At 39.0% G+C, this 22,491-nt stretch overlaps 2 protein-coding genes across 3 annotated transcripts in view; one reads left to right on the top strand and one right to left on the bottom strand.

The window, feature by feature from the left end:
• Positions 1-22,491, top strand: part of MTMR10 (myotubularin related protein 10) — a 37,915-nt gene that overhangs the window by 5,652 nt on the left and 9,772 nt on the right. For both annotated transcript variants that reach the window (XM_080351580.1, XM_080351581.1), the window contains exons 3-9: positions 7,608-7,744; positions 8,851-8,923; positions 9,805-9,947; positions 19,091-19,181; positions 21,534-21,708; positions 22,130-22,217; positions 22,379-22,467. In XM_080351580.1, the coding sequence (XP_080207706.1) occupies positions 7,608-7,744; positions 8,851-8,923; positions 9,805-9,947; positions 19,091-19,181; positions 21,534-21,708; positions 22,130-22,217; positions 22,379-22,467 (796 nt within the window). The remainder of the gene's footprint in view (positions 1-7,607; positions 7,745-8,850; positions 8,924-9,804; positions 9,948-19,090; positions 19,182-21,533; positions 21,709-22,129; positions 22,218-22,378; positions 22,468-22,491) is intronic.
• The window catches only part of FAN1 (FANCD2 and FANCI associated nuclease 1), a gene marked incomplete at its 5' end in the record, with an annotated part of 32,854 nt that continues 28,870 nt past the window's right edge, over positions 18,508-22,491 (bottom strand). The window contains one exon of the transcript XR_013922653.1: positions 18,508-18,617. The remainder of the gene's footprint in view (positions 18,618-22,491) is intronic.

The following is a 22,491-nucleotide window of genomic DNA, read 5'->3' as shown; positions in this document are numbered from 1 at the left end:
GATAGGAGAAGGAAAGTACACTTTCTGGTGAGGCACCGTTGTGCATTAGTACCCCAGGTACGTTCACTCCTGACTGCTTTGAGCCCCTGCACATCTTTCTTGGCATTTTGATTTGGTTTGTGGTGTCTCAGAGCTGCAGAGCAGAGGTCATGGTGATGCAGTGTGAGTGCGTGATGCCGCACTGGGACTGGGGCTGGCAGGGTGAGAAGTAAGGCACCACGTTAGTGAGATTTGCCAGGTTTGCCTTTCTTGTGTGTGATTTGGGTTTAACACCTTAAAGGGTAAACTGGGATTGTTTAATTGCTTGGTACAAGTAGTAATGCTGTTAGTGCCTTTTCCATCTGTCTTTCTGGAATGAGTTGTTTGTATTCAAGTAGGTATTGCTTGATCTGTTAAGGGTGTTCTTCTGTTGATGGTGAGTAGCGACAGCCTGTCAATGCTGATAATAACTGAATAGAGCTTCAGCAAAGCCTGTTTTTGATTCTTTCCAAAGCACATTCAGTTGTTGATTCTCATTTGCAGTGTTGTGTGCTAGCCAGGCTCTCTTACTCATTGCGCAGCTGATCAAGACATCATATTGCAGGGTTACGGTTTCTCTCTGCATCAAGTTTTTTATTTGAAATTGAAATGTTACTGTAAAGGTTTGTGTGTCTAATACCACACTCTAACTTTAAAAACGAGTAACTGAAATAGCTTTGTAATTTCAACTCATTTTCAGGAATAGGTGTCATAAAAGTTTATGCAATTATTTTAAACATTTCAGAATGGCCAGATTAGAAAATCAGATGGCAATTTGGAAAGTAATACAATCCCCTGAAGCTTTTCTAAAACAGATTTGGCTTTGGCCTACACCAAGATGATTACCAAAAGTTTTATTTAAATAAGTTATGAGAATTTCAAATTCTAGACTTGAAATCCAAACCAGCAGCTTTCTGCAGGCTCGTCTGTCATACTGCAAGAAGTTTAAAAATGAAACAAGCATTTGACAGATTTGGAATAAATGAGGCATTACTTACAGTAAGTATGTAGTAAATACTCTATTATAGTTTTTTTTGTTTGTTTTACTCAAAGTAAATTTTCAGGCATGGTTTGGATTCAGTTAACTGCTTGTTTGTTTTCGGTTTTGCTTTTTTTAAGGCTTGCTGCGATATAAGTACTACCAAGGGAGTCTGAATGTAGAATCTAAGTTCTAAATACAGTCCTAGAAGTGGATTTTACTGGATGGAGTCAGTTTGTTCTGCCTTCTTTGTTACGAGTATATAGAAGACACTTCTTAAAGTTTCTGACTAGTAATATATTTTAAGTATTTGTAAATATGTAGAAAAATACTTTCCTGTTTGCAACAGATTAGCTGTAAGGCAATATGGAAATAATTATTTAAAGGTAGGTGGCTGAACATGCTTTAACATTAAATATTTTAATGTTTCTGCATGTGCATTTTGCAGAACGGTTCCAAAGGAATTGGTTTCTGCCCACTCTGTCCCACGTATATTTAACGCCACAAGTCATTGAAGTCTGGAAAGGGGATACAATGTTAGTGTAGATTCTGAATTGTCAGCTGACCAAACTACTGGGGTTTTTGTCCCCTGGCGACTGTATTTGCTTCTGATGAAGTAAGTCTTCAGCGAACCAGTTTCTAAGGAACATGTTTTTCTGTATTGATTTATTAAGCCAAATCTGAGTAATTTATGCTAGTCCTAGTAATATATTACAAGTTCAGAACAGCATCTGTAACTTGTATTGGTGACATAAAATAACAGGCTGAGAAACAGAGTTGTCTAAAATTGTTACTGATTATATTGTTTAGGTAAAGTCAGGCTTTGGGAATCTGTAGTTTATGCAGCCTGACTAAAAATATGCAAAACACACAACACTCTCTCTTTTCACTGGCATCTCTATTGTTCATGTTACAGAATTCTGACCGAATCATTGCTAAAACATTTGGGGGTGGGAGGAAATGGGTTGATGGTAGAGTTATTTTAATTTAGCCTAAAAATACATAGTGATGCCAAGAGGAGCAGTTTATTAATCCATTTTTCTCCTCACAAGTGAGTGTTCCTCCTAGCTGCTTGGTGCTGACATTTTTTATGCCACCAAAGAACAAGCCAGATCAGAGTTGATTCTGATGAAATCAAGACTGACAAAAAAGGAAGCAAAAATACATGGTTAGAGTTAATTTCAACTGATTAATTTCTCTGATGTGACTAACAAAGTCCTTCACAAATGGCAGTGCTGGCACAAGGGTTGAGGTGGGAATGGCTATTGAACATGGAACTGTTTCCATTTTAGGGATAATACAAGTTGCTCATGATGGATATTCCCTTCTTGCCATGTGAACTGTTGGTTGCCTGCTCTGTGTTCTTGTGTCCTTCACTGCGTTTCTGGGGCATGGGGGGAGCTTTTGTGGAGCATCTCGTCCTAGCTCAGAAACGCAGTTATCTTTTCGGATCCCTTCTGTCGTCAGTTTCTTTTGTGAGGTTGACAAAGTTCAGCTGTTATTGAACAAGTACTGATTTTAATTTAGTTGCTGTGCATGGGAAGAGAAAACATGTTCTTTGAAGACTTTTACCAAGAAGTTTTCACTTCTTTTGTTACTTCTTTTCGTTACTGAGCCTTTCTAAAATTTAGCTAAGCTGTTGTTACGCTCTTTTTCAGTTTATTAACACACTAGAGAAATTGTACACTTTTCATATATGATAATAGAAATTTTTCTAATCAGATTGGCAAAGCAAGCTCTTTTGGTACTGTGCATTCAAAACACACCAGTGCAGTGCTTAGAGCTATTTATTGACAGAAATCTCAGGTTCTCCTATTAAAAAGTAATGCAAACAGAATATATCCAAATTGCTTTTCATTCACCAATAGTCAGAGTATTGACCTGTCCTTTCGGAAAAACATTGTCATTTTGTTTTACTTTTTTGCTCTTTGCAGATGGACAGAAAATTAAATGTAGTCTATTTTTTAACTAATTGTGAAGGTATTAGAAAATAGTTTGGGAAAAAAAAAAAAGATGGGTGATATCTACAGTAGTGTGCAGCTTTTTTTGTCTTCACATACCTTAAATCCTTAAGTACATTGTAAGAGCTCATGCAAATCTGAAAAGAGAGAAAAGCATTATTTTATGAGCTTACAAATACTTTTTTCTTGAGTATGGAAGTAGCTGAGCAGACTGAACAGAACGTTCATTTAGAAGTGGATTAGGGGCATCTAAATGCTTGGTGCATACTAATAAACTCATACAATTTTGGTATTCTCTCTACAAGAGAGCAGCTAGGAAAAGGCAGCTACATGGGTGAAGATGTTATAGATGTCAGTTACTTATTAATGAAGTTTTTATTGGAATTCCTGCTCAGAAATTTACCTAAGTTAATTATTTGCTGATCATTTTGGAGCAGTTTTAGACTTAGGTATTTCAAAATACAAGTGAACTCATCAATGCGCATTTTTAATGGTTAAGAGGCTACTTGAATTAACTTCAACTTTTCTATTGTGAGCTCTTTAGATTATCTTTCACATAAGCTGTTTTTCTGTTGTCTTGACTGAGTATAATCACTATCAACATTATAACTGAGAAACAGGGTTTTAGGAAACTAAGTGTATATAGGTGCTAGGTTTTGATGAATTTAGGCAGCAATTATATGACTTCATAGAGTATTTAATACCCTCTGTTGTCCTTATGTCTGTTAGACCTTGAACATAGGCTAAACATATTTTGGTTTAGAACTTCAATGCTCGTTAAAGAAAGCTTATACTAAGAAATCTATTCTTATCCTTCTAACACGGCACTGAAAAAGTTCCCTGAGCAGTATATGGGGTACCTGCACACTTCTGGAGCCTGTAGGATTTGCATTATTCATTTATAGAGTCTGATTTCAGGCATTTGTTGCCTCTAGCAAGTATCAGGTTCTTAATGTGCTAGAAATATTGTATGTTAACATTTTAACATATGTGTATATGCATGTGTGTGCATAATCTGTCTGTGCATGTATGAGGGGGTGTATAAATAGTACAGTATAAATGTATCACCCTGTGAACTGCTCGGTTACTTTGTTTCCTTGTGCAGCATTTTTGCATTGTGTAGTGCAGAACTTCGTTTATTTTAGGCAGTTCCTGATCAGGGGTTGCATTTGGCAGTGTTGCAGCACGGAGTTGCCCTGGAGCTCGGCCCAGGCTGAGCTGGGGCTGGCGGGACAGGCCTGGGGCTCCCGCACAGCACCCGCGATACCTGCTCGTCGCCTCTTCTGCTCACCACGGGACTCAGCATTTGCAGCCATGTTCCCATGTGCTTTCTGAATTGTATTTGGATCATAGTGGTTTATTCATTATGGTGGCTTAGATATATACCCTGATATCTCTTAACAGCCAAAACAGGCAAATCTCATGTGCTTTTGGGAGATTTGGCCGAATTTTTCTGAAGTTTAACAATTTCTGAGGCTGTGTGTGAAGTGGAAGGTGTATTAGCTGGATAGATCCTTCAGTCTCTTGTGTTATTTTTGTGATTCATATATCCAATGTAGAAATATTTTTATTAAACAGGATTGGGCTTTAATACATAAGGGTGCAACCTGTAATTTTTCCTCTGGTTTCCTGTCAGCGTTTAAACAAACTGCTTTTGTCTCCTGAGATCATTCTGTGACTGCTGGAGTCACATGGAAGTGTTGACTGCTGTTCCGTGTCTGGAACAGCTTGTGACTGTTTACTGGAAAAAAGCGGCAGCGTCGTCGTAAAAATGTGCAGTCTAATATCTCTGAATAGCTCTGTTGTTGACAGTTGTATAGAAAAATCACCTACTCAACTACAGATACAAGAAGGGTTCATTGTATAAAACCACCACATACTACTTATGCTGTTTATCTACTTTCCTAAATTTGAGTTAAGTTTGGAAGATTTGCACCTTTTAATATTGCTCATTATAGATGGCCAAATGAGAAGTAAAAGCTGGGTCAATATAAAATTCCAAACCTGCATTTAAAAAAACCCAACAAAATCCGTTTCTAGAGGCTTTTGAAAACAGCATCTATTAAATTTGTATTGCAAAGTTTTTCACACTTTGTTGTAGATGCTTAAACCCTTTGGTAGAAATAGGTATGCATGCACTCTCTGTCTTACCTTATTATAATGTTCGGGTTCAAAATTGACAGTCCTGTGTTAGGGCTGAGAACTTGAGTGCCGAAAAATCCAGCATGTGTTTGTGTTGGATGAAATGAGAACAAATGAAGTTGCACTAAAATAGGGTTAGTATTAACATGTTGTAGCATAGCCATGCAATTATGAGCGATGGAGGAGGGAAGCAGAAAGAACTGACTTTGGTAAAAAAGAATGATGTAGCTGACATGTTTTAAACTGTAGTAGATAAAAATTGAAGAAGTTTGCGTGAGAGCAGTAATGGATCTCATTTATCTACTGTTTTGTAGCATCAAAGACAGGAAATACTGAAATGGTGTGGTAGTAGTAATTTGTGCAAGAGTGTCTTCTGTGTGATAGTAAAAATATTGCACTTGATACCAGGTAGGGGAAAAAAAATACTTACCTGTGGAAGTTGCACTTCATTTCATGGTGTGTTTGGCTGTCCTTAACTTGTAGAAATGCAGCGATACTCTGAAGGAACTGAGAGAGGGAAGAATAAAAGCTATTTAGGTTTAGCAGCAGTGGCTTTGTGCAGAGGGGAAGCTTTGCAGGCAGAATGTGACTGAGAACTTGACATTGAATAGTTGAAGATTAACACCAACCGTGAGAAGCAATTGCTTTAATATACAGTTTGGGCTTTTACAGTTAAGCAAGTGAACAGCTTATGAGAAAAAGTACTGGACATTAAGAAGTCTCAAGCCAGACTCTGCTAAAAGTATTGAAACTTTTTTCCTTACAATATTTAACAGAAGTAGGGTATGTCATTCTTATGTACCCTATTATAAGACATAGTTTTCAATTGCTGTGGACTTGGCTGTACTTTAACTGTTTGTACTGAAGCTGTCAGAATCAGATTTCCCCCCTCCCCCAATCCAAAATCTTATTTAACCACACTTTAGTAATGTTTGAGAAAAAACTTCAGAGATCCAGCACATCTATCTATAGAGCATTTTCACAACCCTTGCCACTTCTGGCATAGATAATGCATGTATATGATAACCACGGGTCAATGAAGCTTGTCCCCTTACATCTTCACATGGTCCCAGGATACTCAGTTCTGCTGTCTCAAGGCTATAAAGTTAGTCCGATACATTTTTGTAGCTGTTTATCACAGCTGAACTGAAAGCTGGGACTCTGCTGCTGCTCTTTCAGGCTTCCAGGTGAGGGCTGAGCTCTCGGGGGCAAGAGCACGAGGAGACAGCTCAGCTGGGCGGCTGGGGGCGAGGAGCACGGGCACAGACGCGGGCTCAGCGCTGCCGGAACGGCCACTGCGCTCGGGCGTTTGGGCTGCTGGGGACAGTTCTTTAATGCCTGGTGACTTGAGTGCAGCGATAACCAGCTGAGGAACTGCATCCTCTGGATCAGGAAGCAGATGGGAGTCACCCACAGAGCTGACTTGTTTTGTTGCAAACCGTAGGACACTCTGAGATGACATTTTGGGCATCTGGGACTAAATACGCCCAGCCTATTACAAGCAAATGGCAGTTTAGCAATCCTTAGTCCATAGTCTTTTTAAAAAACAGAAACCAACAACAAAAAAAGGCAAAACCCACAAAGAAACAAAACCCAACCTGCAGCTAGTATAAAATTAGGCTTTTCTTGCACACACTCCCACACTATTTATGGTGGACAGCAGCAGAAGGAAGTGGTTGATCTGATGACAGAAGCCGAAACCCCTATGCAGGCGTAAAATAAATGACCAAATTCATTTCCTGAGGTAAGAATAAAATTACTGTTTAGCTTTCCGTAACCTCTGTTGTGGAACTAAAAGGTAACATTTTGTGTAGCTTTTATTTTTCTTTTCTTTTTAAGTGGTCCTCAGTCTCATTTGCCTGTGTGCTTTTTTACTTCATCGCTTATCCCAGATGAATTAGCATAATCTATTTTTTCTTCACCTGAGTCTTCTGCTTTGCAAAAGGAAATAGTTGGTCTCTTTCATTAGAGGGTAGAAACTTTGAAATGGTGAAGAGTGTTTACTGTGTTTGTGTTCTGGTTTTTCTTTTGTGAAATCACCTGGGAATCCGTTTATAAATGCCAAACTAGATGTAGACTGATTATTCTGAATTAATGAAGTTCATAAAACTCTCTAAAGTACTTAACAATAGCCAGCTATTTTCAGTTTTTAAAATAAATACTAGCTGAAGTACATTTGCACAAAATCTGCAGTTCTTCAATATTTAAAATTCATTGGTTTGGACAATACTGTCCTTTAAACAAAGGATTTTGATCTCTGTTTATAGGGAAGGTGGTGTGTGGTTATTTTTTGCTTTTAACTGCTACACAACATTGGCTGCTTTGGAACAGTAGTTTTGGTTTTTTTTATCTGGAATGGTATTAGTTAAATTGCAGGTTTACCCAGAAGATGTGCATACTTTGAAACGGGTAAAGAGTTGGGGGCTTCTTGGTACTACAGACTTAGAATGGTTGTAGCTACAAGATTTAGTAAACTTTTCTTTTCCCCTCCTCTTTTTCTGTTTTAGGTGAAATTGTGGTAAATGAAGTAAACTTTGTAAGAAAATGCATCGCAACAGATACAAGTCAATATGACCTGTGGGGCAAATTGGTTTGCACTAACTTCAAGATTTCCTTTATTACGGATGACCCAATGCCGCTACAGGTTTGTTATTACTCACATTGCTACATCATGACAACAGATGTGATGGGTAAAACGGATTTAGTTTGAATACAGCAAGTCTGCCTCATATCTGATGTAAATCTGGTGCCTTCTCAAACAAGAAAGTCTAAATGATGAGGTTTCACTGCCCTGTTCTGAATGTGTTGCTATTCCATCCTTTAATTGAGGATGTCAGAACAGAGCAAGTTTACTATGGAAGTACAGCCAGCTCTATGTACCTCTTTTTATGGAGGCTTCATTGGGAAGTGGCTTTACAAAAGGTAAGGCAGGAATTATATAATCACTTGTTCCTCCTTGAAGAAGGTGATTGCAAATGTTTCTTTGACTAGACAAGCATCAGATCAGCAAAGCCTTTAATGTGTCCACGTTTTATCGGCATTGCAGACAGAGGACAGAGTAACCATGACGTGAGTTTTCATGGTAGATGAAGCAACAAGAAAAGGGGAGACAGGAACCAGACTTTTGTCAAAGCAGAACATGTGATGTTCAAAACCTCAACCAGTTTTTGAACAGCAGATTATACAGTACTGTTTGGAAATCTAAGTTGTGAGTTGTATGTCATTTTCACTTTTCTTTTGGGCTTATAAAAGGAAACACTTCATTAACTAGGTGTTTGTAAAGCTCTGAAAGTAGACAGATGCTTATTCTATAATGGTAAGTTTAACCGAAGTTCCTTCAAAAAATTAATGTTTGAAATGAAGTAGTTATCCAAACTTATTTCTGAAAGTTGAAATAATATTTTTTCTTTCTATAGTTACAGTAATAGTAGGAGGGGTTTTTGCAACATATTTATTTTACACTTCATATTGTATTGAACTTCTACTAGCAATTTTTGAGGCTAGTAAATTCAGGGCAAGTGGTGGGGTTATTTTGTGTATTCCACTGGGGTTTCTAACCTCTTTGGTGTGCGCTCACCAGCACAAGAGAGCTGTTTCCACAGCCTCTAATTGCCTGTGAACAGGCAAGGCTGGTACCTGTCAGGAAAGTCTAGGCATGCCTGATTTTTATCATAGTCTTCAAAGGTGTGCTGTGTATCTGGTTGTGAACTGCAGAACTGCAATTAATAGCTATGAGTTCATGTGTTGCAGAAATTCCATTATAAAAACCTCCTCCTTGGCGAACATGATGTCCCACTGACATGCATTGAGCAGATTGTCACAGGTATGTCAAAAATAGCTAAGTATGGTGATGGGCTTTAAGCTTACCCAGTTCAAAGATGTTAACTGATTGGTAGGTTGTGTGGAATTGTTGATGCTTAGGGTTTTATGTCATTAATATTCCCTGATTTGAAGAATCTTATTTATTTAAAATTACGATAAAAGCCTTAAAATCTGAATAAAACTCGAAGCGCCAGGTGTGACATGTGTCTAGTTGGGTCTTTATATTAGTTTTAAATTTAACTATGATACTGAATCACCAGGTATCGCAGGATAGACACCTGTTCCAGCAGTACAAAATGTTGTCCTCTCTCACGTGAAATGGGGTCTTCCTAAATGAGAGAAGACTACAGATAGCTTTTATTTTGAAACTTGAGGGCTGACAGATTCCAGATGACTCTCGTGCATGTTCCTGCAGACTGTCAAATAGCATGAACATTTGCAGTTTTGTTGGAAGAACAGTAGTTTCCGTTTAGCTTTTCCATTGAGGTTTCAAGCTCGTTAGAGGGAGAGGGCAGTATTGCCTGCCACACACTTGAGGAGGTTGTTCTTTGTTCTTCTGTTATGCAGGTTTACCCTAAGTTTATTGAAGCATAAGCTTTTACTACTAAGAGTTAGAGGAGGTTTTCACCCATGCTGCAGAAGGGGTTGCTCTGTGGTTGTTACTTTGAAATTGAATAGTTGGAGGTGTCCTAAAACACTTGTCTTGAGTTCCCTGGAAGTACTTAAGTTTAACCCAGAGGATACCTTTTCTACCTCAGTTGAACACCTGAAATATACTATTAAACGGAAACTTCTGGTAGCAGCATTACTGTATCTGTTTGAGCCACTCTTGAGTTATATACTTACAAAACACAGTCCAATAACTTTGTCTTTTGTTTACAGTGAATGACACCAAGAGGAAGCAGAAGGTCCTTGGTCCCAACCAAAAACTTAAATTTAATCCAACTGAATTAATAATTTATTGCAAAGACTTCCGTATTGTCAGATTTCGTTTTGATGAAGCAGGTCCTGAAAGTGCAAAAAAGGTATTTTATCTTCTTATGAAATCTTACTTTGTAGTCATTACAAGTAGCAAAAGCTGTGCTAGTATGAACATTATGGTTTATGTTTTGATAGAGAAGTAGATGGAGAAAACTGCAAATTAATCATTCTGTTACAGCAGAGTATCTAGATTGGGTAAATCTAAATTTGGTAAAAAAATTAACATTGTGTATTTATTTTCATATAAGATAAGCCTGTGTCTCTTGTCACGTCTGTTGTACTTTTAGTAATAACACGTTTATTTGTTTAATAAATTACTAATTTATTAAGCAAATCTTTTAAAAGACTGAAGTTGGAATACTGCATTGCAGCTGTATGATAGATGTTTATGTTTGTATGGAAAATGTTTGAAACTTTTACACACTTTCTGAAAGTCATAAGCTTAATTTACCCATAGGTAGAATGTATTATCTTATATACACACTTACTTGCTTCACACAGCAAGTCCTCCAACGAGCTCTTGAAACAACCCATTTGTCTAAGCTCCATAATACTATGTGCTCTTTCTCAATATTTTCTTAGAAAAGTCTTGCATGCCTCTTGACAAGGGGAATTACTTCTGTCTGTACATTCCTACAAATTTCATCCCTTCCCAGTTTCAACACTTGTTGTAAGTCTCAACAAAATCATACAATGTTATTGAACCTGGTAAGGTCCTGATAAGTTTCTGCTAATCAGAGATGATTATTCTACATCACATGGGCTCATCGGCTTCCTTCTCCTGATGGGTGTGATGGGTTTTTGGAGTTGCGGCTCCTCTGATCTCCATGGCACCATTTCGTGGCCAGGCATGGTACAGCAGTAGTTTCGTAACAAATGACCCAATTTGCTCACCAAGCTTAAGAATTCCCCTTCTCAGTAGGATAAAGTTTGAGCTTAACCCTCTAAGTCCTAAGAACCATCTGCCCAGACATGTCTGTTTGCAGTTATCAACTGAGGAACTGATGAACCAGTTCATCACTTCTTTACCTTTTGCCCCCTCAGTGAGATCCATGGGCAGAAGGCAGTGGTGCAGCAGATTGTTCTTTCCTTGTTACTTCTCTAGGTTCCTTCCTGCCCGCTGCTTTTGCTGTTTGTAGCCTTTCATGTTTGGCAACCTTTCAGCAGGCAATTCTCCTTCCTCAGCTCCTCTGAGATCTCCCTGGAGCAGCCTGTCCACTGCAATATCTTTATAACAAGTGTTTCTAATTGGCTGTCACAGCTAAGAAGAGCGATTAGCCTGGAGGAGGGGGGAGAGAGAATAAACTTCATTAGCACTTTTGGGGCAGCATTTACTTATGCAAGAGCAAAAAGTGAAACGTCTTTAGTAAATGCTTGCTTTATACGTGTGGAATTACGTGGTCTAAGGTGATGTCTTTTGATAAGAACAGCTAGTTCTAGAGATCCAGAAGGAACTGCATCTGTGTGGTTATGAAGGTGGTAGTGGTGCTGCTCAAAAGTGTAGCAGTTGCCATGTTTCCGTATCAGTGCCTCCCCAGAGGAGTGGAAAACACTTGCACAAATCATACTGTCAGCTGGGCAGCTGCTATTGGAGTTTGGATGGAACAGGTAGCTTAGTGCGACTTTGTGTGGGTGTATCACAGAAGCACACTTTTACTGAAGGCAGATAACTTAATCTAATGCTTCCATAATAAGATTATTCTGTTAGCATTAAAATACAAATGTTTAAAATTATGAGGTCCTTAGATGAGGTTTCTTCTATCAAGATTTTGCTGAAATTATTTTGGGATGCTGTTCAACACACCTAGAATGGTCTTACATGGCATATTGAATGGAGTTATTTTGTTCTTTCTGGCACTTAAGTGGCCTGCTAGCACCACACTCTTGAAAGATTTTTATCTGTTTGGTTGGTTTGTTTGTTTGTTTTTTCCCTGCCCTTCAAATAGTACGTATTGGCAAGGTTGTCCTGATTTTTAAAAACAAAGGAAGGTGGTCAGTCCTCCTTAAAATTCGAAAGGGCCCCTTTATAATATATATTTACATCCAGCAACTTGTGCATGACAACATTGGTAGCTGTCTACTTGGGAATAATTGTGTGTGCATAACTTTTGTAGGGATGACTAAGACTTAAAGTATAACTGAGCGCTGATGAGAGAGAGTTCCAGCCCTTCTCTTCAGCTGAGTGTGCTAGTGTTGTCGTCTGGCTGAGAAAATGTTGTAGTACAGACCTGACCGTGGAGTCAGAGGTGCTAGATATCTCTTCTGAGTTGTCAGGATTAGATCAGGTTAGCTGTGGATTTGTCCAGTTGTATCGTGAAAACCACCAAGGATGAAGAACCTTCTCCCTGTGGGTAACTCGTTCCAGTGGTATATGTTTTTCTGGTGTCCAACTTGAATGTCCCAAGATGAGATTCTGGCTGCTGCCCGTACAGAGTCTGGAACTACCTCCTGGTAGTGGTTTCCTGCAGTCTCATTGTTGCACAGCTGAATGAGCCCTGTTTCTTCAGAAGTTGTACTTCAGGACCATAGTCATATTGGTAGCCCACCACAGGACCCTCTCCAGCTTCTCTGCCTTCCGTTGGACCAGGGGCCTGATCTCCAGGCATCTCTGTAAGAAAAAAGTAAAAACAATTGTCAGCTCTATTTTTTCCTCACAAATTTACTTATGCTCATTTTGGAGCTAGATACAAAGACCTCCTGAGTAAAAAATGAACTGCCAAATTGTACTTATGTGTTCTATGAAGGTTTTCTAGGGTGCTTAGTGTTGAGAACCTGCAGAACTCAGGATCTCTGGAATCCGTGAATTGTGCAGGCTGTAATTTAAATCATGTCTGAAGTACTTATGACGGAAATGTTTTTGAATAAGGCTTTTTTCACTTGTTTTAAAATAAGTAGAATGGAAAGTGATGTTACAGGTAGGATTACAGCCTCTGTTCCGTAAAGCAAGAGACCTGCATGTTAGTGCGTTGTAAATAATAAATAGTGTTCTTTAGCAAGTGTTACATAAATACAGTCAGCTATACAAATCAGAGCAGGGAGATTTCTAAGTGAATGTCATCCTGGTAATACAGAGGAGTATCATACTATGGATAAAGCACTGGTAGGTCAAAATGAAATACCTACCTACTAAAATACACACTTCGAACTATGAGAGTATAAATGTCTCTAACTTGTTGCCAGCTGCTCGCAAATGTTCTGTTTAGAGCAATAGTTAACGAAATAAAAACAATACACTTGATAATTACTATTTTGAAGTGAGCTTTAAACATACGGAATAGTTACAAGGAGAACTTTATACAGTTGAGTAATTTGTTTCATGCATAGTTCCTTGAATGTAATGGAAATACTCAAAACCATTCAGTTACATAAATATATATTGGCAAAGAGAACATAATCTGTTCCTAAGGAAGATTCTGTGTTTGCTGAACAGGGCATGAGCGAGAATAACCCTTTCTAATTAAGCTGCTTTACTAGAACTGAGAGTATTCTGAGTCTCTGTTTGGATCCCAGCTTGAAAGCACTGAGGCTCCAGATGTGGACAGTCTGACTGATTTGATTGCACATTTAGACATGGTGTGTGGGTAATATTGGTACAACTTTCAGAGGTGTTTTTCTCTACCTTAGCACAGAAACAAATTGGAAGAACACATTGAATTTTGAAGTGAATTAGTTTACTTTGGGGTAAATTATTATGAAGAAGCTTAAAAATCAGTTGTGTTAGAAAAATACTTTCAATGTTAGTTGCAGCTGATACATGCTAATAAAATACTGTCTCAACATTAATCAGTTCAGTAAATATTTCCTTCCTCACTTTTATTAATGGATATTTGGGAGACAAGAGTTAAGGAATAATAGAGGGAATGGAAGCTCACACTCGTGACTGTTCAGCAGTTTAATTCTGTTTTGTCTCTACAATAAAGCTGTAGAGTGTCCAAGGGAAGGAAAGCCAGATGGGTGTGGGAGGAAGCGGCGGATGGGGAAGCGAGTTGGGGAAGTCTGAAGTCGGGCAGTGTGCAGGAGGCGGCATTTCACATTCCTTAAAGGAAAAGGAATGATTTTGTTCCAAACATCACAACAGTCAAAGTGAAAATGCGTGCTCATTCTAACCACTACAATACTTGACATTAGACTAAGCAATTAAAATGTATGACAAGGTGAGGCTTTAGATCTTAGGACTGTTAGATGATAGTGCGTTGCCTCACTGTGCATATGAACCTTGGCAGTGCCCCAGAGTGGCACACACCCTATAATCTGTTTCCTAAATAGATCTCCATTTTCTCAGTCCCTTTCTCTTCTGGGACTCCCTCAGTTCTTTTCTTTTAGGAAGCTTTTTTTAAATGAGTATGAGAACAGTTTCAGAAGCATGTGCTTAATCAAAAGAGAAGGAGATTTATTTATCTCAAATCTTGTTTTCCGTGCAGTCAAAACTAGGCTTCTCACATGTCATAACGCTTGGGACGGAGAGGAGCAGTTTTTTCCTAATTGTTACGAAGAGTAGTGTGGAACTCTGAGAGTTTTGGACAATTGATCCTGACCCTTTCTAATGTCTTCCTTCTCCCCCTAGCTTCTGTATTACTTTGTTCTAATTGTTTATACAGATCACAAAATTGGTAATATCTCAAGACACTGGGAATGCATGAGAAGATATTATCTTTATGGTCTTTGGAGGGGGTGAAGAAAACTTTTTGTTCAGAAGTAAACTTATCCAAAGGTATTTTTTAAAAAATAGCAATGTGTTTTAATATTTCTCTTAAGGCTTAGGAAAGCTGTACTTAGAATGCTCATGTACAAGCAAGGATTCTGATATGTAAAAAGTTATTTCAGCTTCTGAAATCTTTCTACTGTTTTCTCTTGTGTGGGTTACTTGTACTTAAACCAGATTAACTATTATGTATAGCTGGTATTGGACTTAGTACAGATAGAAAAAAACCACTGTTCTCAGTCAGACAATGGATAGCTTAGCAGCTAGGAGAATGCACACAACGGTTAGGGCTAAAAGTCTTGTTACCTGAAAGCTTGTTTTCCCAAGAAGTCTTCTGCCCAGGAAGATGAACCAGCTATGTGTCTGTGGGGCTGGCTCTGCTCCTGGCTGTGTGTGTGACCTGTGTCACAGGGGTGTGCTCAGAGCAGGAATTGCTGGAGCGAGGGCACAGGTGTCCCTGCAGGGAGTGCGTCGGACCGCGAGCCTGGACACGGGAAGGAGGTGAAATGCAGGACTATGCTGAGCACATCTTGAACATGGTATTCAAAACGGCATTTTGCAAAAGCATGAGCAGTTTTTTGAAGCTCTCCTCTTTGGTAAGAGTTGTGTTGAAGAAGAGGAGGGCTTACCCTGCAAGTACTGTTTATTTTTCTCAGATAGGGGTTGAACAGGGGACACTGACATAGGGAAATGGCTTTTGTACTATGAAATAATTAGAGCCATTGTGTTTACTCTTTTAATAAATGAACTTTCTAACAAACAGTCTATTCTCTTGTTCCTGGACTGAGCCTAGCTTCAGCTTTACACAATTGTACATTGGCAAAAATACCAAACATTTTTCAGTTTGATATGAGAACATTTCCTATAAAACATGTTTGTCCTCTAATTTAAGAGCTTTCTTCTTATGGTGATAATCTGCTGAGATCTGTGGAATGTGCTTGTCTTTTGAAACTTTCAGACAATAAAGCTGCTCTATGGATTTAGTGAGGAATAAACTGAGTATGCCTTTAATACTTTAGTGTCTATATGAGTGGAATTTGTCTGAAATGTAAAAATGAAGACAAAAGCAAGATAAATATTTTTTTAATAACAGAAATAAAGGTCCTAAACCTGCATTGTAATCTGCAGGTGGACTGTTCCACCCAGGCCATAGCTGCCATTGTGAGTTCAGTCTGTGCTGTGGAACACCTGCGAGCATTTTTCAGCTGCTGGGTTCAAAAGTACAGCTCTGGTCTCGTATTTTCTGGGAAGCGGATCTGAATACTTACCATCTCCTGCAATTTTACCCCTCTTAACACAGCACACACATACTCTCCTTCTCAAATTTGGCAAGTAAATGACAGAGATTTCAGCTGCTGCTTTTAAAAATAGGTTTTACTGTATTTCTGTTGTGTTACTTGGCAGCATAATGGAATTTTTTAATGTCCTGCAGTTCATCCTCAAGCCTTGAGAGTAGCTGAGCACAGTAGAAGGCTCCCTCTCTCCCATAAATGAAGATGAGGAGTAGCTCTGTTAATATTGATTACAGTAGTGAGACGTTACATAGAAAAATTGAAGTAAAAATGTGTATCTACACAGATTTCCATTTTGTTTCATTGTGAATGACAGGCAAAAGAAGTCTGGGAGAGGAGGCCAAGTATTACGGAACAGCCGGCTTCTTCAGCTGTGATTTGTACACTTAAATCACAAGATTTAGTAAAATGTGCATGGCTTCCAGTTACTTCATAGGACTTATTAAAACGAGCTTATAAATTTTCATGTGAAGAATCATGCTAGACTGTTTCCCAGTGACGCTTTAACTGTTGGGAGGGAGAGGGGATGGATTCCTTTCCTGTGCCACCCCCCCGAATGTCTTGCCATCTATTTTCTTCTGCAGTTTTCTTGTAGAACTGGAAGTGGGGGGGTGAGTAGGTAAAGCACCTGTTCTTCTAAGACTTGATAGGATTGGTTTTGTTGAGGAGTGTTTGTGGAAAAAAAATCAGCTTAGGTTAGTCTACAGTCATCACTGATTTTGGTAGCAGTGAGGAATGTCCCCACCAAAAGCTGAACTACATAAAATAATGGTGAAGGTTTCATGATGCCGTATGTGCTGCATCCAAGCTAGTACAGGTACAATAAGTTTCTCCATGAGGAATTTGGCATGCGAGAGCTCTGAAGGTTTGTTCCTGTGGCGCGATGCTGCCGGTAGCAGCGTTCCTTCAGTTGTGACACATGCAAATCTTTCTTCATGTCTGTGATGATATGAAAACTGTCCTTCACTAACAGAAAACAACTTCTTGGATGCACAAAATGTTTTTCAAAATAATATCCAAACCAGCTAAACAATGAATAAATTGTGTCAACATGTTGCCAAATATAGTCATGGAGAGTTGAAGGGAAGGGAAAAAAAATGGGAAAATTTTAGGTGGTAATAATATGAACTTATACTATGTCCCTAATTTAAAACTTTTCACATGGAATTTCTGTATCTGAACATATAGAACAATTTTGTGTTTTATATCCTCATTTTTATTGAATATTTTCTTTAGAGGTAAGGCAAGTACGTTTTAGTAAAATGGAATAGCAAATACTGAGGGAAGGAGGCAAAGCTAAACACTCGAGATGAAGAGCTGAACTTTGGAGAATAACAGTACCAGTCTCCGCTTGACAGTTGTTCTTCCTCAATTTGATTCTTCTAGATATTAGGTTTTTCATCACATCTTTTGTATTTGCTAGTGAGTATCCACATTTAGAGAGACAAAGGCTAGTAAAGCTTGACTGTATTTGAAGTCTAGTATCTAATCCTAAACCATCTGCTGCACTCTTAATTTTAATAATCTTCAGGTTCTACCAAAATGAACAATTTAGACAGGTAGAAAACCAGTTACTTATGTAATGCTGGTCCCAAGACTGTCACAAAGAATGTGAAGACTCTTCCTTGTGCCCCAAGTTAATCTCTGCTGTTCTGAGGATGCATTTCTCATTTGAAATCTCTGCTGCCTTTCCCTTCCCAGGGCAGGGCTCGTGACTCAGCCTGGTTAAACCTGATTCACGCATCACGTTGTCAGAGGCAGTGTTGGAGCTTGCTGTAAACCTGCAGGTGTTGAGAGGGTATGGGTGGCTTCCTCTCGTGAATGAAATCTGGTCATCTGGGGCAGAACCTATAAGGACTAGGCCAAATGGAATGAAGCTGACCTCTTGCTACCATTGGAAAGTTTGGCTGATATTTCATTTCTCAAGATGAGCTGGGGACTGGGAAGGAGGTGATTACTGGTGTGTTTAATTAGCTGTAGTTCCCCCATACTTGGCCAAAAGACCTACCTTAAAAATTCAATTTTTATTGAAATAGGAGATTGATGGAGAATCTTTGACCTGCTGTTCAGCTGACAGAATACCAAGTGACTAATATGAAGAAAGCATCTCCTGCTCTGAATTACTTATTTCCAAGTAACTCAGGGGAAAAGCTGTTCTTTATTACTGAAGAATTTGCTTTTTGTTTATATTAATCAATGCCCTTCATAATTTTGGAATATTACTTAATGAGATGCAGGATTGGTGTAGGTCCTGGACATTTTCAAAGAGCAACCTCTAGCTTTCCCTTCCAAGAGCAGAGATTTTTGAAGGTTGTGTTTTGCTTAGTGCACACTGGTAGGCCTGATACCTATATGGGGTCAATTAGTGGATAATTAGAAAGTAATTAGGTACAAATTTTTAGTTAAATAAGATACTTTAGGGAAGAACCAACAGGGCTTTTGTAAAAAGAAGTTGCACTTCAAAAACCTCTTGGCCAAACTGACAAATTTGTAGAAGAAGTATCTGTCAAATGGCGTTGAATATTGTCTGATACCAGATTTTAGTTCAGCAAGTGCCTGAACTGTGAACCGCTGAAAAATGCCATGGTAAGACTTAAGTATATGCTTGCTCTATTTTTACCTTCTTGTCTGGATGTGGATTGCTGGGCACTGTCGGGAGCAGAGGCCGAGGCTGGACCTTTTGAACTGAGTCAGTATGGCTGTTCTTATGGTCTTGTGCTCTTTATAGAAAAAAAAAACAAACAAATCAAAAGGCCAACTAGAAATGGAATTTTGCTGTACTGTGCTCACCACCAAGAATGTTACGCTCTTCTGTTTCTGTTCCCCTTCCCGCTGTGTGCAGGTGGGCAGGCACGGCTCCATAGCTCCAGTCCTCCCCTGTCCCTGCTGATACAGAGGATCCAGTCTAGAGGTGCCTCTTGCAGTCGGACCTTTCTTGCAAAAGCTCAGTCCCCCCTTATCAGTTAGTCATTCTTGATAGGTGGTCATGGACTCACCTGTTATGATTACAGTAATGGTCTGTTGGCAAATATGAGCATGTTTAACCATATAATTCAGTCCTCTCTAATGAAATATGGAAATAAAACATGAGAAGACTGATTTTTAACTTTTGCTCTGCGTATTTCACACTGTCATTTTTAAGGGCAATACATTTTATATCTATAAATAACAGTAATAAATGTTTCTTTCCTAGGTGTGCCTTGCAATAGCTCATTATTCTCAGCCAACAGATCTTCAGCTTCTCTTTGCATTTGAGTATGTTGGGGAAATATATCATCATCCAGGTAAGTATACAAGTATTTTGATTTTTTTTTTCCTGTTCCATAATATGTAATTTTAGTAAGATTTCTGTCTAGAAACAATGGCAAAAAGCATTTGAAGCTTTCTCCAGGGATAGTAAAATTGGCTTGCCCTGCACCCAAGCTCTTACTTTTGGTTGTAAGTCATACGTTGTGAGAGACATTAACGACCAAAATCCAAAGAAATGTCTTTCCTGTCTGAAACAAAGCAAAACTACTCATGTCAGCACTTATGTCAGCATGAATACCCATATTTCTCAATTCACGCTTCGATCCTCCTATTTTATGTCTATGTTGGTACTGTAGGTACCCAGCTAATCTCCCATCAGGCAGGCTTGTTCACCTGCCCTTCTTTTGGGAATAAGTTTCTCTTCTGGTGGTATTGCAGGAGGATTTGTGCAACTTGGGACTCCAAACCTTCTTTCCTAGAGGCTTACTAGGCAGTTCTTACCACTCAAAACCTCCACCACCCCTGCTGAGTTGGAGCACACCCTCTCTGCTCAAGGCCAATCTCCAACTGAACCTTGTCAGTTAGGTAAGCCTGAAAAAGATGCCTTTGGAACTTGATTTCTAGTGTAATGCTGTGCGGTCACTGCTTAGTGTTCCCCAGCCAATACACAGCTGAAAACCATCAGTTCTGGCGTAACAAGCCTCCAGATAGAGAAAGTGCCATTGATGTAGTTCTGTGGTGCTGAAGTATTTACTCAGCAGCTGGCATTAGAAACCACTGATCTGCCTGTTACAAAATTTGAATGTTGTGGAATTATGAGCTCAGGCCTTCAGCTTTGCACAAAAATGTGTATTTTTCGTGCAGGTGCCTACATGAATGCCCTGTGCATGCACAAGAACTAAGTGTGCACGTGATTATGTTGCACACATAATTACACATGATTTCTTACTTGATAAAACTTGGGTGGTTATTAAGGTCCATGTACTTCAGCATTATAAAGTAAGAGGGAGGAAGCCAATTTGCAGATGAAATTACAATGAAAAGTTAAACTGGAGTGTGAGCAAAATGTTAGGTTGTTAGAAAATTGCCTTTACTCTGTAAAATACTGTTTGCCGTATGGAAAAATACCTAGTGGAAGAATTCCATAAGGTGGGTAAAGAATGTTCCCCTGGAGCAGCAGACCAGAATGGCAAAGGGTAGTTGTTCTGCTGTGCTGCAGATGCTGGAGAAGAGAGTTTGGAATACTTTGGTTGGAGTTGGGGTGGTGGTGGTGTTATCCCTGGTGTTTGTAGCATAGATCTCTGCCTTTGCTCTTACAGTTCCAGCACTGTGGTTTATCCCTCTGTATCCCAGCTGGTCCCAGTAAAGTAGAAGTTGAAATACTGTCTTTGTGCTTTTTGAGGAACATAAAGAGCCTGCATTTCTCTGGTATATACGTAGAGCATTTTTTTCCTAGGCTATATTTAATGCTTATATATCCTGCCGTTGAACAGTAAAATTATAACCTTTATTTTTTTAAAAAAATCATATTTCTCTGTATACTGTCTTTGAACAACTACTTCATTCTGAGTCCAGTTTTCTTCAGAAGGACATAAGTAGTCTTGAGTACTAATGCAAGGGTGAAGATGAAAGACACAGAAAGTAGCAGCTGCCCAGTGGCTGAGGTCTCAGCAGAGGCCTGACGCTGCGCTCTGCTTTGGCTGGGCAGGCACACACACCTTCACAGCCCCTTGCTGATGCTGGCAGCTTGCATGGGGGAGGTCCTAGGCCTGAGTTGCAGTTTATTTCACTGTCATCGAAAAATTTACTTCCAAGTGTCAAGAAACAAAATGTAGTCTCCTTTGACACAGCTGACTGCCTCCTTGGCTCCTAAGGAATGCCCAGCAGAGGAGATCCTTCTGTATTAGTAACACACTATATCCATTTCTTGGTCCCTAGCCACAAAATGGTAGGCTATCTTATAGTGTGGGTGTATTAATAAATATATATATAGATATATATTTTAATCTGGCCTTCAATTTATTTTATTTGCTGTTACTACAGCAGTAATTTTTAAGGAAAAGCTGTTTGATACAAGTTTTATTTTGCTGTCTTCATAAGGTACCTCATTAAAGGGTAGCATGTTGAAGAGAGAAATCCTGTGACTGAAGATAGCATTCCTTCCCGAGTGTTCTTACGGCTTGCTTTCTGCCAAGCAGTACAACATACCCATTTTATGTAGCCCCTCTGATGAAATTGCAGGAAAAAATGCATTTACATGCTCATGTATTGCCAAGCTGTCATTAAATCACTGATCTGTTGTAATACTTGTGATTAGAACGATGAAGAGCTTGATTGTTTTTATCTTTCCTTTTTTAAATGTGCATTGATGAATTTTCTTTTCCTAGCAAAGAAGGTGAATGGAATAGACCCAGGAGGCGGTGGTGGCGGCGTCGGCAGTGCCAGCGGTCAGCAGACACCTTTGTTTGAAACATACTCTGATTGGGACAGAGAAATCAAAAGGACAGGTGCATCGGAGTGGAGAGTCTGTTCAGTCAATGAAGGTTATATGATATCTACTTGGTAAGTTTCTCTTATAACACAAGCAGAAGAAAACAAGATGATCACACTTTTTTCCTGTCTATAAAGCCTCCATCCTATCTAATGGAGCACTTCACCTTGTAAATATGCCGCTCTGTGGAGAGGCTCTCAGCTGAAAGATCCTGCAAGCGTTGGCATTAAAGGAAATGCATCTTTTGGCATCTGTTGCTTTCACGCTTTTGTATTTCCCTCTAAAACACACACTTTTCTGAACAAATACATCTGAGCTGTATCAATGATATGTATGTAAGATCACGCAGACAGGACAACCAGTTAGTGCTGTGGTATTATAGGCGGGTACATTACAGTTTATCAGAGTTGGTAAGACAGCACTGCAACAAGAGAAAAACTGGTAAAATACTTAGGGAAGAATAACCTTTTGTATCATATTTTTTTCCCCAAGCCTTCCAGAATATTTTGTGGTTCCATCTTCCTTAGCAGATCAAGACCTCAAGCTGTACTCCTACTCTTTTATTGGGAGACGAATGCCAGTAAGTGTAGTCTTTATTCTGTTACTGTTATCATCGTACAATATTAATCTTTAAGATACGTGTGCCAGTTAGCATAGTTTTATGTATAGCATTAAGAAAAAAAAGTCTATGGAATTACACTAACCTGCATTATTTTTTTTGTGGTTTTTTTCCCATATTAGTTATGGTCCTGGAATCACCCTAATGGGAGTGCCCTTGTAAGAATGGCCAACATTAAAGATGTGTTGCAACAAAGAAGAATCGATCAAAGGTAAATGATTGGTTATGTTATTCT

Source organism: Nesoenas mayeri (genome assembly GCF_963082525.1).
Source record: "Nesoenas mayeri genome assembly, chromosome: 11".
In the NCBI taxonomy this organism is placed as follows: Eukaryota; Metazoa; Chordata; class Aves; order Columbiformes; family Columbidae; genus Nesoenas; species Nesoenas mayeri.
This window is presented reverse-complemented; position numbering and strand designations above follow the sequence as displayed.